The 15913-nt window shown below is 40.1% G+C and overlaps 1 protein-coding gene across 2 annotated transcripts in view; it reads right to left on the reverse strand.

Moving 5' to 3' along the window:
* TMEM182 (transmembrane protein 182) overlaps nt 1–15913 on the reverse strand; it is an 80517-nt gene that overhangs the window by 15763 nt on the left and 48841 nt on the right. For both annotated transcript variants that reach the window (XM_036907415.2, XM_036907414.2), the window contains exon 4: nt 1821–1958. In XM_036907415.2, the coding sequence (XP_036763310.2) occupies nt 1821–1958 (138 nt within the window). The remainder of the gene's footprint in view (nt 1–1820; nt 1959–15913) is intronic.

A 15913-nucleotide genomic window follows, 5' to 3' on the forward strand; every position in this document is an offset into this window, starting at 1 on the left:
TGACAATGATTAAAAAGGCAAAGTATTGCATGAGAAGAAACAAATATTCGCACATTCTAGCAGAGGGCTGTTATTTCTTGGAAGACCATGGAAAAATATTCACCTTCCCTAGACCTTTGAATGAAGCAAGGGTAGAACATGGTTTTGGGGAAAAATATTTCGGTAATAAGATGCTCAGTTATAAGGCATATAAAGGGTTTGGTCTTTGTTTTGGTCTTACAGAATTATGAATTAAAGAAGATGATGAATTATGAGATCTAAATGAAAGAAGCTTTTCATTTGTGTCTGCACAAAAGGTTACAGGTTGTACGATTCCATTTATATGAAATACCCAGAACAGACAAACCCACAGTCGGAAAGTAGATGGTGGTTACTCAGAACTGGGGAAGGGAAGGAGAGAGCGGACAAGGTTTCTTTGTGGAATGATAAAAATATTCTGGAACCAGAGAAGACAAGTGGTATTTTAATACACTGATGGACAGTGACTGCAATGGGGAATGGGGGACTTGATAATATGGGTGAATGTAGTAACCACATATTTTTCATGTGAAACCTTCATAAAAGTGTCTATCAGTGATACCTTAATAAAAATATAAACAAAAATTCTGGAACCAGAGAGTGGTGATATTTGCACAACCCTGGAAATGTACTAGGAAATACTTCATTATACACTTCAAAATGGTAAAATTTGTGGTATGGAAATTATATCTCAATTATTTAAAAATTACAAGTTCAAATGGGTAAATCAAGGCACTTGAAAAACCAGTGAAGAAGAGGTGAATGAAAGACAAAAGAATGACAGACTAGTTTAAACAGGGCTCTTGTTCTGACCGATATCTGATTCTTCTTTTTATTCCCTCTACAGAATTAAGCACATATGCAAAAAGGGTAAGTGAAGGAATTGTTTGTTAACCAGCCATTGAATAAATGATGATAGACAATATCATCAGCTGCCTTGGCAACGATTTAGATAAGATAAAGCTCTCTTTTCTGCTCTTTTCCTTTACTGCACTACCATCTTATGCAGGAACACTGTGTCCTTCTTATTGGACATTAAAATATAACCGAGTCATGTATAGTTTGGTCTGAGGCACACTGAAGTTTGCCCAATTTTCTAGAATTGTTGTCTTTACAAATAACCTTATGCTTATGTTTTCAAGTTAATGTTCTGGCTTTTACATCCTAATTAAATGAAAAAGCCTTAAAATGCACAAGGCTTATTAACTCATCAATTATTTTTCTCTTTGTACCACGATCATTTTATCAGGAATTAGACTAGACAGAAAGCTGACTAAAATAAATGCAGGTTACAAAAATAAATGTTTAGATAATGTATATGGACACGATTAAGAAAACAGAACAGCAACATTATTGAAGAAGATGGTTTTGACCTGTGATAAACACATCAAGAGGATTTTATAAATATCATCAACTATGAAGGTTTCTGTAACATCATCACGGGCTGTCTTTTTAAGAGCACACAAAACATGCCACCTATGTCATGATGTTACAGAGAGCATGGTATGACCCCATTTCACAGACAGAAAATTAGTAAGGTGAGAGGGGTTAAGAGGCTCTTGCAGCAGAGTCTTCCCTTCTAGGGTCTTTGTTCATATAATACGGGTTCAAGGAGCAAAGGCTGCGGAGCGGATTGTGTGTGGCAAAATGGAAATTCCCGGGACAAGTGTCTGACACACAGCACTCAAGAAATACTGTACATTAACCACATTGCATGACTTCTACTAGAAGCCTGATATCTGAAATGAGAAATGGAAAATAGGAGGATACGGAGAAAAATCATGGGCGGAAATCATTTATACCTGAAGCAATGTAGGATCCTCCCCCGGCTTTGTAGAGAAAATGGCTGGCGAAGGGGGCCGCACAGATGATCAAAAAGCTGGCGGTCACCACGGCAACTATCCCCAGGAGCATCAGGACTGCCCAGAAACCGCGGTAAACTGGAGACCCCATGAGGAAAGAAGACAAGAGAAAACACTTAGTTTCTGAACACAGCAGACTGTCACTCTTACTTTTCTAATTTCAGCCACAGCGCTGCTAGGCAGAAGTCCAGGCTCTGGGTCCTGGATTAGCCCTAAAAGGAAACCTTACCACCAGATAACTTGGGACTCGATGCCGACCTTCAATCAACTCATGCTCAGATTATGCACTACACACATGCCTAATATATATTGTGAGTCAATTTTCCCGCCAGATTTTCCATTTTAGAAGTAGAAACACTATATGTTCTAGAAAGAGTTCTCTTGAGTAAGTACCCAGGTGGGGTACATACAAGTATTCCAGACCAAAGATATGAAAAGGCATTCACACTTACAAACAGTGCCTCTTACTTCTAGCTAAGATAATGTGTTGTTTTGGTTTTGTATTTTTACCACAGTGATCCCTTTTGATAATCATCACCCCAACTCCCTAAGTAAAAAGTACACTCCTATTTGGATTGTGACACCACTGGAAAATAGTGTGACCTAATAAAAATGGCAAGCAAAACAAAACAAAAAGGTTTGTATAGACTGAGATTTTTAAATCAGATATACTTAAGACATACTACTTTCTAATTAATATTTGTTCTTAGAAAGATTTCAAGATGAGAAGTTATAGTAGTCTCTTAGTCAAGGACCAGCATGGCTGAATTAATGGATGCAGACGGTGATAAATGGATTGTGGTTCATGATATATAGTAATCAAATGAAGAGGAATTCTAATGATCATTTTTTGAGCAGATAATTGCCAGTCTATTAAACAAATTCATCATTTCCCAAAGGCTAAAACACTGCAATAAATTCCTTTTGGTGTAAATGAAGGAAAGCTCAGTGAAACACATTAGCCAATTAGTTTTTTTAATGAAAATATAGAAACTTTATTAGAAAGCAAAGAATGATCCTTCTCAAGTCCACCTGGCAAAGAAAAAAATAGGTCAATCAACTGGAATCTTAAAGAAAGAGAAGACAATGAGAAGATGGAAATTTGGGAAGAGGAGTCACTGCAGTTAAATGGGAAAAGGAGGTTGCAACTGGTGTGTGAGTAAGTCGTAAAGACAGGAATGAAAGGTTGGCTTTTACCTAACATTCCAGAGCTGCTCATGTGGCAGTGACTTCCAGGTTTACAGCAAGAGGAAGCCGTCTGTGGCTGCATTCAGGCCCCGCAGGGAGCAGAGCAGTGAAGAACTACTGATGAGCTTCTAAGTGTGGGAAGAGTGGCAGACTGTGAGCCAAATATGTGCCATCCAGTCCTACCCAAGTCCACTGGGGGGTTTGCAAGCCTCACATTCTACATTTTCAATTAGCAATTTTTCACTTCGGTGCTTCTCATATTTTACATTTTCATTCATGTCCTTTACTTCATTGTTTATCACATAGTAGGTTTTCTGGCAAGGCTGGGGGCTAAAGCTTTAATAAGTGGCAGTCACAGATATAAAGATCCTATCCTGTTGTTCACCTCATCACAACTAAAACTGGACAAAGATGATGAACAACTCTGAGGAATCTGAAAAGTAACCAGTGGCAAGTGGATTAAGATGGAAAAGTGAAACCTTAACAGAAGATCAGTTCAGCTACAAAAACTTTTCTGAGAATTTCCTTTTTTTTCTCCTCTTGGATTTGAGCTGAAGGAAAACCAAGTTGGGAATTTAGTAAAAGATGCAAATAGCGAAAAACTCTATTGTTAAGTTAAACCCATTATTCTGTCTGGAGAATCAGGAAAAGGGGTCCCTGCAAACCAATGTGTGGAAACAATCCCATGTTGATTTTTCTCTTTTTATTCTCCCAGTCCTGCTTAAAGGCCAGCTTCAAAAGTAGACCTGCATTGCTACCCCAGGGGAAGCATGGACATTTAAGATCCCAAAGGATGACTCAACCCTTTGGATAGAAGAATCAGGAAAAGGGAACCCCGATGTATATGGGGGATCACTCTTCCATGTTTGCTCTTTCTCTGCTGCTTTGCACACGGTACAATTGCATGGAACTGCCCAGCACAGGGGACCCAAACTCTGAGAGAGCCCAATGCTTCTAACCAGAAAAACTGAGAAAATGAGCCCTGGAAGCCAGATGTTGTGTGGGAAATCTCACAGATGAGAGGGAGCTGGAGAAGAGCTTCTCTCATTCTGTGTTTGAACCTGCACAAGTAATGAGCTCATTCTCCAACTTGCACAGGTGCAGAGAATGTCCAGAAATTCAACAAAGGCTTTGTGAACTGAATTACAGTATTAAAACCACCCAAGTACCTGGTTTTAATACCACAGTATTAAAACAACCCTACGGTGCATGGCCCAGGCAGACCCAAATAACACTGCAAAGACTTTGAAAGCTGTATTGACTTTAAAACTACTACCAGCGAGAAGAAAAGGATGGACCAGGTAGGCTGATCACCTATTCAAACAGCAAATCAATACTGTTCAGAGAATTTTAACAGCAGGCAGAGTCTGACAACATAATATTCAAAATGCCCAGGATATAATCCAACATTACTTGATACATTCACAACCATGAAAACCTGACCAATTCTTAAAGGACCAACCAATCAGCAGATGCCAACCCAAAGATGATTCAGGTATGTGAATTCATATAATGAACCTGTGAATTTAAAGCAGCTTTCTAACCACTTTCTATGAACTAAGGTGAACACTTGAAATAAATAGAGAGAAACTCTTAGAAGAGAAATAAAGGATTAAGAAAAGAACTAAATTGAAGTTTTAGAGTTGAAAAATAGAATACCTGAAATTAAAAATCCATCATGTGAGCTCAATAGCAGAATGAGGATGAGAGGGGAAAAGCAAGTGGATTTGAAGAGAGAGCAATAGAAACGACCTAATCTGAACAACCGAATGAAAAGAGATTGAAAGGAGAAAGGACTAGTCTCAGAGACCTGTGTGACAAAATCAAAAGATCTCACATTTGTGGCACTGGGGTCCCTAGAGCAGAGGCAAAAGATATTGGTGAAGAAAGAATATTCATAGAAACAATGACTGGAAACCTCCCAGATATGGTGAAAGATAAATAAGGAAACAAGAGCCCCAAGGACTACAGGTTTCAGATCAGAAATGATGGAGGCCAGGGAGCAGTGGCAAGTCTTCAAGGTGCCAGAAGAGAAGACCTATCAACCAGAAATTCTGCTTCTAGTGATAATATTTTTGATGGAGGAAGGTGAAAGAAAACTACTTCTCAAGGACAGAATTTCTCCCCAGCAGACCTGCTCTGCAAAGACATGTGAAAGGACACCAAGTTCACTGGAAACCTCAGGAATGAAGGAAAAGAAACAGAAAAGGAGAATATCTGCATCAATATAGTAGACTGTTTTTCTCATCTTAATTTCTTTGAAATATATTTGACTATTGAAATTTAAAAAGTACTGTTGGAATAATACAGTAAAGAAATGAAGGTTTTGGCATCAGCATAACCAGGTTGTTTACCATTAACATGCCATGTAAACTTTGATCACTTACTTAGCTTCCTGACCTCTTTCACTTCTGTAAAACAGGGAGGCTGGTATCCATCCTTTAGAGCTACTGGAAGAATTGTTAATAATGTATGTAAGTGGTTACCAAAGGAGAGGGGTGTGGGAGGGTGGGTGGGGAAGGAGGGAGAAGGGGACTGAGGGGTATTATGTTTAGTACACATGGTGTGGGGGGTCATGGGGAGAACAGTGTATCACAGAGAAGGAACATAGTGGATCTCTGGCAACTTGCTGCACTGATGGACAGTGACTGCATTGGGGCATGGGTGGGGACTTGATAATATGAGAAAAATGATAATATTTTTCATGTGAAAACTTCATAAGAGTATATCAATCATATCTTAGTAAAAAATTTTTAAAAAATAATAATGTATGTGAAGTGTGTGGTATATAATGAGAAACTAATATATGGCATTTATTTTGTTGTTGCTTTTATTGCTGTAATTGTTAAAGTTATATTGACACCACACAGTAGGTGGTATTGTGTCAGTAATAGGAAAGTGAACTACTTCCCTCAGAGAACTTTACACAGTGTTTTATATGTAGCACTGACATTTAGAAATCCCTTTAGGTTGTCGCTTAGCATGTGGCACAGAAGTTGTGTCTGCCAATACAGAAATTTCCACAACGTTCTCTACTGGGAGAACTTTGGGAAGTTCCTATCCAGTAACCTCTAAGAAGCCATGGACTGTGTTTTATACCATGTGACTCCACATCTAAATACCCAAAATACACACAAATTGGGTCAGACACCTAACACAAAGACAGCCAAAACATGGTGACCTTTGACCTGTGCCTTACAACCTATGTTTTGAAAAGATGAATTGGGCTCAGCAGTGCGATCCCTTGAGAAAAGGAAGTGAGGTGCTTAGTACCCAGGATGAAGTTAAAAGGAAGCCCTGGTGGCTGGGTCAAGAAGAGCCATGGTAAGCCAAGGCCACAGGCAGGTCAGAGGAAGGGATTACAAATCAGGCCCCAGAGAGGGTAGAAAAAGCAGGAGAAGCCTCTCCACACAGCAGCAGGGAGATTGTAAATAAGACAGAAAACACCTGGTGAGGGAGAGTGAGACAGAGAGGGGGGAAAATGCTCCCCAGGGCTGCTGCTCTTCCTGACCACCGTCAGTTCCCAGCTCTTCTCTGCTCTAGCAAGTAGCCTGACTTTTGATCCTGAGTGTCCTGTACAAGGCAGGAGCAACAGATTTGTGTTTCAGGGAAGGGGGTCCTGGCTGCACACAGAACTAGCGCCCATGTTGAGATTCCTCACTGCAGTCAAAGTGTGCTTTGTTTTCCTGCTTGTGCTTCAAAATTATTTCAAAAGTTATTGGAACTTCCTGTTTCTTAGCTAAATTATATTACCTGGTTTGCAGAGGTGGTGCGCTTTGATTCCAGGATTAAAATGTTCAGTCGAAACAAAGAGTTGTCTTGTGGAACTGGGCAGAGTTCTTTGACTATCTGAGGTGAACTGAAGCAATTAGAGAATCTTCACCCTAAAGTGAATGAAGTGCATGTGTTTTGGAAGTCAAACATGATACTGGCGCTGCTCCACTTACCAACTGTGTGACTCTAATAGACCACAGTTTCTACAAAATGATATTCTTCATATAAGGATATCCTTTATAGTAAGGATTGAGAGAATAGCTGAAAAGTAGCTGCATACGGTAAGTACTCAAATATATTTTCTATTATTATTATAAACTGTTACACACTTTGCAATAAAATATCCTCATCAATGATGCCACTGACACTTAAAAGTGTCATGGATGTAGATGGGGACAAGCATTCAGTTCCAGTGTACATACACCTTTAAATTTTCAGTAGGGGGTTGTTTTTGTTTGGCCAGTGGTTTATATTGCTCAAGACTCCTAGAGCTCTAATGTGCCTCAGAGAAACTTCATTAGTTTCCTTGTTCTTTATATAATCCCATAAAAACTGCAAAATTTTGTCCTTGAAAGCTTTAGGCCATGCCAAGTGAAAACATCTTTAAAAACCCATTTGTGCCATTAAATACAATTCAATGCTTAAACAATATTGAGTTTCTTTTAGTTCCTACTAGAACAGGAAGAAAGGTTTACAATATAAATAGACTTACATGTAATCTGTATCATCACAATTTGGATTAATTAAAGAAAAGCTTCATCTGAGTCTGCAAAAGGCCAAGATTAATGACTTTTCAGAGAAATGAAGTTCTGTTGATTCGAAATAGAGTGGTGAATTGACCCAACAAAATGTTCCTTGTTCAGGTGTTATAATGAGGATGACTAGTAATCAGTCGAACAACAGATGTTATAGAAATATTTCTACTAGAATATTCAGATTATTTTCCTAAATAGATAGAATTTTTACCCTGGCTGTATTACTTTCACTACAAATTTACTTAGTAACTTTATTCTAGTACATCTAGATTGAAAACCATTAGTCCAGAATATGCTGAAATGTCATATCAATATATTCTGTATACAGATATCATTTCTTCTTTTATAATATTTTCACTTATATACAGTATTTTCTAGTTTCCATTTCAGGATTACCCTGTTGTTTTTTTAATAGAAAAAGAGACATCCAGTCATTAGAGAATGTCTAGTTTGTTAAATAAGAGTGCATATGGAATGCAAAATTATTTTCATGATGTCTCAGTTTTATTCATAAAAGTTTATAACATAAAGAGTATTGACTGCGCTGCCAATTCAAATTTCAGATTCAAACATATATTAAAGGAGTTCATATCTCAGGTATACCTAAAGGTTGAACTTCAAGGTGACATAAACAGGAAGTGTAGGGAGAAATCTATTAAGAATTTCTCAGGAAGAAAACATAAAAATCACCCTAAACTATATTACCATGTAGGCCATGAAACAAAGTGGGCTATTAATTATGCACATTAATATGTGTGCATTTGTGTGCATGTGTGTGTTTGTGCATGGGTACAGATCACTACAGACCATAGATGGGAGGCTAATGGTAGAATTGGCATCTGTTCTGTATTCCATGTAAAGAGTTAGAAAAATAAAACCCTACAGCATATCTTTTTCCATATTATTTTTAGTAATAAAAATGCACTAAAACCTCTTTAATTTGGACTATGGGCAAAAGCAGCCTGAAGTTTTAACTCTGGATTCTTTTAGGATAAAGTTCCATTCCAAACCATTCATATCCTTCCAATAACTCCGGGTGGTGTCTCAGGAGGGACCCCAAGAGCAGCCCTGCCAGACTGGCGTGGTCAGCAGGCATGCTGCCGACAACCAGAAGGCACTTAATGTAGCAAACATATTTTGATGGCTCTCTAGGCACCAGACAGAGAAAACTGCTAGAATAAGATGCATCCTTGCCCTCACAAGTTCAGTCCAGTGAGGAAAAGCAAGTAAGCTTAACACTGTGGGACAAGTGCCCTGGTGGGGTTCGCCCAGACTATCGTGGAGCTGAATGGATTCCTGCACGGAGAGGCCACTGTCAGGGCTGGGGGATGGTGAGATAAGCCGCACTGTACCGAGGATAGTTGAGCCAGGGCTGAATGTTTGCCTAGGATTTCATTAGGCAGAGGCAGGAGGAAGGTCAATCCACTCCCAGTCACAGAGTTCCACGGATGGGGGAATAGAAAGCAGCTCCCTGCAGCTGCCGCCCAGGTGAACTGAGGGATAGAAAAGCAGTCAAGGCCTCTATGCCATCCAAAGGAGTTGGTACTTACCATACTTGCCCTAGGGAGCCCCAAAAGTCAGTAATCAAAATTGTAGCCACATCTGTATCAGAACATCAAACATATAGGACAAGGGCACTGGTCAGGTAGTTATTACAGCAACCAAAGTGGGGCCTAAAGCTGGGCGGTTGGGATAGGCATGAAAAAAGCTTAAGCGATAAATGGTTGCTATGTGTGGTAAGAGAACACTGGAATGAAGTCTGTCTTCAGGGGTTTCTGTTTGTATGCCAGAACACGTTGTTCTGTTAAGATAGTAACAAGTGTCTTCTTGGTTTCATAGTATCAAGACTGACACAACAAACCTTCCTTCACACACAGGAGAGAGGGAAAAGTCAACCTAAATGATCACAATTCCAAATTCATAGTGCTTTAATAAATTATTTTGCTGTGCATACAAAAATGTAAATATTGTATTTGCAGCTTAAAGATAAACTCAAGTGTTATTCATTTTTCAAAACTTGCTATCTTGCCTCAGACACCTCACAAAGCAAGTTCATAAAGCTAATCCTATGTTTCAACACATCCTGGAGCACACACAGTGGGAAGTGCTATAAAATGTTCTAAATGAAGCCAAAACAAAACACGCCTCCCCCTCCACCAGCCTCAGCAGCAAATGAGAGCCTCCAGCATATGTTGCCGTAGCTTTAGGCAAGACGCTTCTGTTACACAGGCCAGCAAGCCTGTCCTGTATCTCCACATACTACTCGTCTTGGCAGTGGCGGCCAGGTCTAAAAATACAGGGATGCCTGCACCACAGCAGAAGGACAGGCTGTACAGTGTGTCCGTGTCTGAGCTTTGCAGCTGCAGCTATGCCAAGTCACATGTTCTGCACGGTCTATTGATTTTTTCAGGACAAAAAGAACATGCAGAGACCCGATGGAGTTTATTTACCTTCTTACTGTAAACACTGGCAGGGAAGGGATAGTCAAGGGAGGAAATTTCTTGTAGGGTGGTGTGGGGGCAAGGGGCCAGGGCCCTCACCTTCCATGCTGCCTGTGACCTTGGGAAAGTCCCTGAAGCAGGAGAAACATGGCTTTTCTTCACGTGGGTGGGGAGCTTTCCAGGCTTGAGAATGCATCCATGGCCATCATCTTGTTTCTCCTCCTAACAATCTTGGGGGTAGGAAGGGAGGCTTGCTGGGTGCTGCGCAGCATGGTTTGCACTGTTAGAGGTAGACGTGGTGGCGGCTGCAGTGACGGGGGTAATAGTGGAATGCAGCTTGATAGCAGGAGCAGCTGACATCCTCAAGGTCACAGAAGAAACTGAAGCACTCAAAGTGTGGTAAACAGGATCAGAATATACCAACCCAAAATATGCCATTATGGCATAAGGATTACTTCAGTCTGTAAGTGAATGAGAATCCAGATATGCAGAAAGAAAACTTCCAGGAGTTTTCCTTACCTGACTAAAAGCAGAAACTTCTGAGAAATGAGGATTGCCACAAGTCCCCTCTTCCAGGGGAGTCTTATGGTCATGAAGAAGACAGCAAGTCAGCACCGAAATAAGCACCCATGATAGATAAATGGATGAAGAAAAAGTGGTACACATACACGATGGAATATTATTCAGCCATAAAAAGAATTAAATCTGCCATTAGTGACAACATGGATGGGCCTAGAGGGTATTATGCTATATGAAGTAAATCAGACAGAGAAAGACAAATGTCATATAATTTCACTTGCATGTAGAATCTAAAAACGAAATAAATAAAAAACAGAAATAGACTCATAAACACAGAGCACAGGCTGCTGGTTGCCATGGGGGAGAAGGGGAAAGGCATGAGTGTAGGTGAAGAGGAAAAAATTAGTGAGAATGTTTGATATCTTGATCCAGGTGACAGTTACAGGAGTGAACATACATGTCAAAATGCCTGAAGCTGTGCACTAAGATTTGTGCATTTTACTGTATGTGTCTCAATAAAAACAGGGAAAGAACCCCAAAACAAAGTTCTGTCAATTTGGCAGGTTAAAATAACAAACAAAAACCTTGCTAAAATAACCCTTTATCATCCATTACTTTCCCCCATACATATCCTAATCACTTTCCCACAATTTACCACCCAGCCCAAACCCCCTTTTTCTCTATCTTTTCACATCATCACATTTATCGTTCTTTGTTAACAAGGCGTATAAACTCTCAGGCCTATCTGCTCTTACCAGTCTTCTTTTTTCTTTGAAGTCCTCCATATTCATACATAGTAAAAAAGCTCTTTCTCATGTGAATCTCTCTTTTGCTTGTCCAGTTTTCAGTTCCCCGGTCACTGAACCTAAGGGAGTAGAGGAGAAAGTTCTTTCCTTCCCTACAGAGGTATTGTGTACAATGCCACTCAGGTCCTAATACAGGGACCACGTAGGCAATCACCTGACTAACCTCCAGTTCCAAGGTCATCCTCTGCCCATGCAGCCTCAGAGCATCTGGACTGGCCGGTGCCATGCCTTCCTGAGCATCAGAGCTACTTGGAGGGCTTTAATACCATATCCAAGCCAGGATTCCAAACCAGACCAATTGAATGAGAATCTCTAAGCAACCATGTTTTGAAAAGCCCCCAAGAAGAATGGCATGTGGAGCTTGGGTGGCTCTGGAGCTGAATTTGTGGAGAAGGTTCTGCAAATTTTGCTGCAACTCAGCCTTTATGGGTATGGTCTCTCTTCTTTCACCAAGGCAATCCCTATTTTGTACTTTACAGATGAAGCTCAGAGAGATGAAGTAAACTTCCAAAAATTAAACAGCCAATAAATGATAAGGTTAAGATTTGAAATCAGGGCTGTGTGAGCTCACTCTCAGACACCATTCATTTCTAGGTTTGCTGTGTTTTTTCAAATAATTTGCCCCTTCTCTATCAAAGATTTCTAGGGTCAACTCTCCTACTCCAGCTCCTACCTTATCTTCTAGAAATGCTGAAATTATACTAAAGTTTCCTGGGGATAAATGTTGTGATCATGCCTCCAAGCTTTTGCAATACTATTTCCTCTAGTTAGAATAAATAGCATTCTCCCTTGTCATTTGAGATCCAAGCAAGCACCTTCCCTTCCTTGAAGGGATATAGTGGACTTATTCCCTATGTGCAGAAAAGGCAGGAGTTAGAACCAGAAGGACTACAGATAGACTCAAGAAGGGAATACCTTTACTAGTTATGTGACCTTGGACTTAGCCTTTCCCTGTCTTAGATTCCTTCCCTAAAATGAGATAATAACAATGCCTAACTTATGCTGCTGTTAAGAGGATTAAAAGAGTTAACATAGGGAAACCCTGGGCAGAGTGCCAGGTACTCAATCTGTGTTCCGGATACATGCCAGTCACTGGGCTTTATTACTCTGTATTGTCTTTCCCTCCTTATGTATCCACCTCCACTTCCTGACTGTGAATTCAGTAAGACTCAGTCTTGCTCATCTTTCTAACCCTAGAGGAAGCTTTATGCCTGGCATGTAATAGATGGCAAAAATTATATGAATGAGTGAATAATTAATAATCTATCACTCAGTTCCCACTGAAATCTCAAGTTATGCAGCCAAGGTTAGTGGCATATTTAATGGCCACATAACAGAATGAAGCGAACTCATTCAAAACAGAAATACGTCCATGTGCGAGGCCTCATTACACAATGCATTCTCACCTAAATCCTTACTAGGGAGAAACAGGCACTTGGAAGAGAAGAGCTGAGGAATCAGGTAATGACATGTTAACACCTGGATGCCAAGTAACAGTGCTGAGGACTGGGTGATCATCTTCCCACGCTCCTGAACACCCAGTGCATAGAAATGAATCAAGAACATTAGGGTGTATGTGGTCCTGCCCAACTCCAAAAATGACAAGAAGAGAGACAAATTTCCTCATTCACCAACTTTAAAAAAATATGATCTAAACCTGAGAAGACTATAATAAGTCTTTCATGATTGTGGGATAAATGGAAGTTTTCACCCAGAATTTCTATCATTTCCCACCTGGCATTAGTCCATTTACATACCAATGGATTTATCACAGCAGAGTCTGCCATTGATCTGGGGCAAGGGGTGGAGATAAAACAGCCATTTCCTTCTCCCCTCCATTCCTGGTACCCAATTGGTCTGGAGCTCACCAGTCACCAAGGACCCGCCCATGGAGTTCCTGCTGGATGGGACAGGCAAAGGAGAACTCGAGTCGCTGCGAGAGGGGACAGACAGTGCAGGGCCTGGCTAGCAAACCCAAGCAAGCTGTGAGAATTAAAACCCTTACCCCAGCCTGTCCTTCCCCTGGTCTTACTTTTGTTTCATTGGTTACACAGGGAACTGTTCCAGGAGGGGAACCCCCTTCCCCCCAGAGCTGCAACAATATAAAGGATAACACCTTTACATTAAGCCGTGAAAGGACCATTTTTAGGACCACTTTATTCACATACTTTTTAAACATTAAATTTGAACCTCCTTGCCTAAAGCTTTTTACAGACATTAGAGAATAATTATAGCAAAGCCTTGTTTACTTTTTTGAAAATGTTCTATTATAAGTATTCTAGGATCCCTGAGTTTTCATTTTCCAATCTTACAGATGATCTGCCTCTACAAATTTCTGACAGCCTAGAAATCACATTTCTCTAGGGAATTTTCTGATCTTTTATGATCTTGCAACTAAACATCTGGGAATCTTCCTTAAACATGTGATGCAAAAGTAGTTTATACTATTTCTACATCAAGAAAGTTAGTTTAGCATTAAAACGGTTTGGTATTTTCCCTTCTATTTTCATCTGAAAACACCCAACAAAGAAAGTGATTAACAACTAAATTGAATTCCACTCTTTCATCCACCTCTGCTCACTGATGGAAAAAAAAAATCTACCTTGTATTAAGACAACATGCCAGTTAAGTGCTTATTGGGGATGCAACATGAAAAATCATACAAAAAGAGACATCAAGTAGTCTAAGAGGAGAGAAATGCACAGTCAGATGACCTTCAGCTCTGCCAAGGGCAAGGCAACGGCTCAATGGGGTATCACACAAGACAGGGAGGGTGCTGGACCCAATCTCGGCATATATAGAGGGCTTCTTGGAGAAGGTGATTTTTAAATAATAGTGGAGGAATGTAGGAAAGGGAGGTAGACGGCAGAAAGCACAAAGGAAGCCAAGGTGAAAGCAGGTGTGTGCAGGTAGCTTAGTGTGTAGGCCCAGAGAGCACAAGCTTTGTGTTAGGGGAAGTTCTGAAAGAGAAAGTAGGGGGCAGATCATGATTGTCCTGGCAGGATATGGTCATTTTCCAGTGGGACAGTCCAGCCCACACTGTATGAAATTTACCTTACAAATGATATGAAAACCCACTGATTAACTTAAAGTTGGCTCTTTGTCCACATGAAGCTTCAATCTATCAATAATTAAGTTATCGGCAAAAGTTTTACTGATTTTTTTGGAGGGAGGAGTTTCAGTGAGCAAAATAGACAAAGAAACAGCAGAAAAACACATACTTCTTTCTCTTTCTTACAGAACTTTATGTTTTCCTGATATTTTTTTCTTAAGGAGTAAAACAGCATGAGATAAAATCACCAAAAAAAAAAAATCTGATAATACTTGATGGATCCTAGTACACCTTGTAGAATGAAATGGGCAGGGAGAACTTATCAAGGAATTGGAATAAAAAAGAATGGAAGCAAAAATTTTCTAGAAATAAAATAGAGGTATTGAAACGAGCCATTGGCTGCTAGGTTAAGAGAACTGTGCAGGCAAGTAGCAGCTTGCTTCTGCCAGCAAATGCCCTGGAGAAATGCCTGCCCAGCTCTGAATAAGGGACTGCATCGTTTGGGATGTGAGCCAAGCATGCAAGGAGTGCTAGCACAGCCAGTGTAAGGCAAGTGTCTCGAGGGGACAGACACGGGAGCTGGGACATAGCTGACATCTCTGGCAGGGCAAACACACCTCATTCACTCCAGAACAATCATTCGCACTTTGCTTATTCATGAATAGACTGAGGGTCTCCACTTAGAAGGAAACATGATCTTTGGTGTTCCAAATCAGCATTCACCAAGCACAGTAATATCTAAGCCCCTTTTGGGCATCTTTCATTGGCTTGGTCTCTTCTAAGGATCAGTCTGAAAAAATATGGAAGAAATGCCTACACAGCCTTGAATTCTCCTCACTGACCTGCCAGCTTCTGTAGAAGCAAGTTACTTAGCCAGCCTCCCTGATTTTTTTTAAAGGTAGAACCCACAGTCTCAGGAGTCACTTTCAAGTCTTCTGGTTAAAGTTCTAGCAAGCAGATGGTCAATACTTCCTTTTGAAAATGAACTCCATGGATTCAACTTCCATGTCTCAGTTCAAAAGGACCAGCCTTCTAAAACTGCCCATTGGAAGCAGAAAAAAAAGAGCAAACACAGCAGCCCCATAGCTCCTCTCTACATGATCTAGAGGAGGATTTGGTTTCACTTACTTATTTGCAGTGATAGGATACATCTTTGGAAGACTTCCCTCTCTAGCTGTTCAACATAGCAAGTTGTTACAGCAAACACCCTTCATATTGCATAACAACAGATGTTGCTCTGGAAACAAGTTAACACTTCACTTTCCATAAAATGTTTTACTTCTCTTAACAATATTGAATAAATGGTCTGTGGATGTGAATAAATTCAGACATGAAACAATGAATTTGAATACTAGGAAAAATACCCTATAAAATCTATTTAAAAATAATTATATTTAAAAGTTACTTCAATTTTGTTCCTATGCTCCGAACTTGTTTGTAAAGAGTAATAAATAGTAGAAAACTTGATATGGACTTACTATGCCAAATTAAAAAGTAA

The sequence above is a fragment of the Manis pentadactyla genome, chromosome 2 (assembly GCF_030020395.1).
Source record: "Manis pentadactyla isolate mManPen7 chromosome 2, mManPen7.hap1, whole genome shotgun sequence".
Classification (NCBI taxonomy): Eukaryota; Metazoa; Chordata; class Mammalia; order Pholidota; family Manidae; genus Manis; species Manis pentadactyla.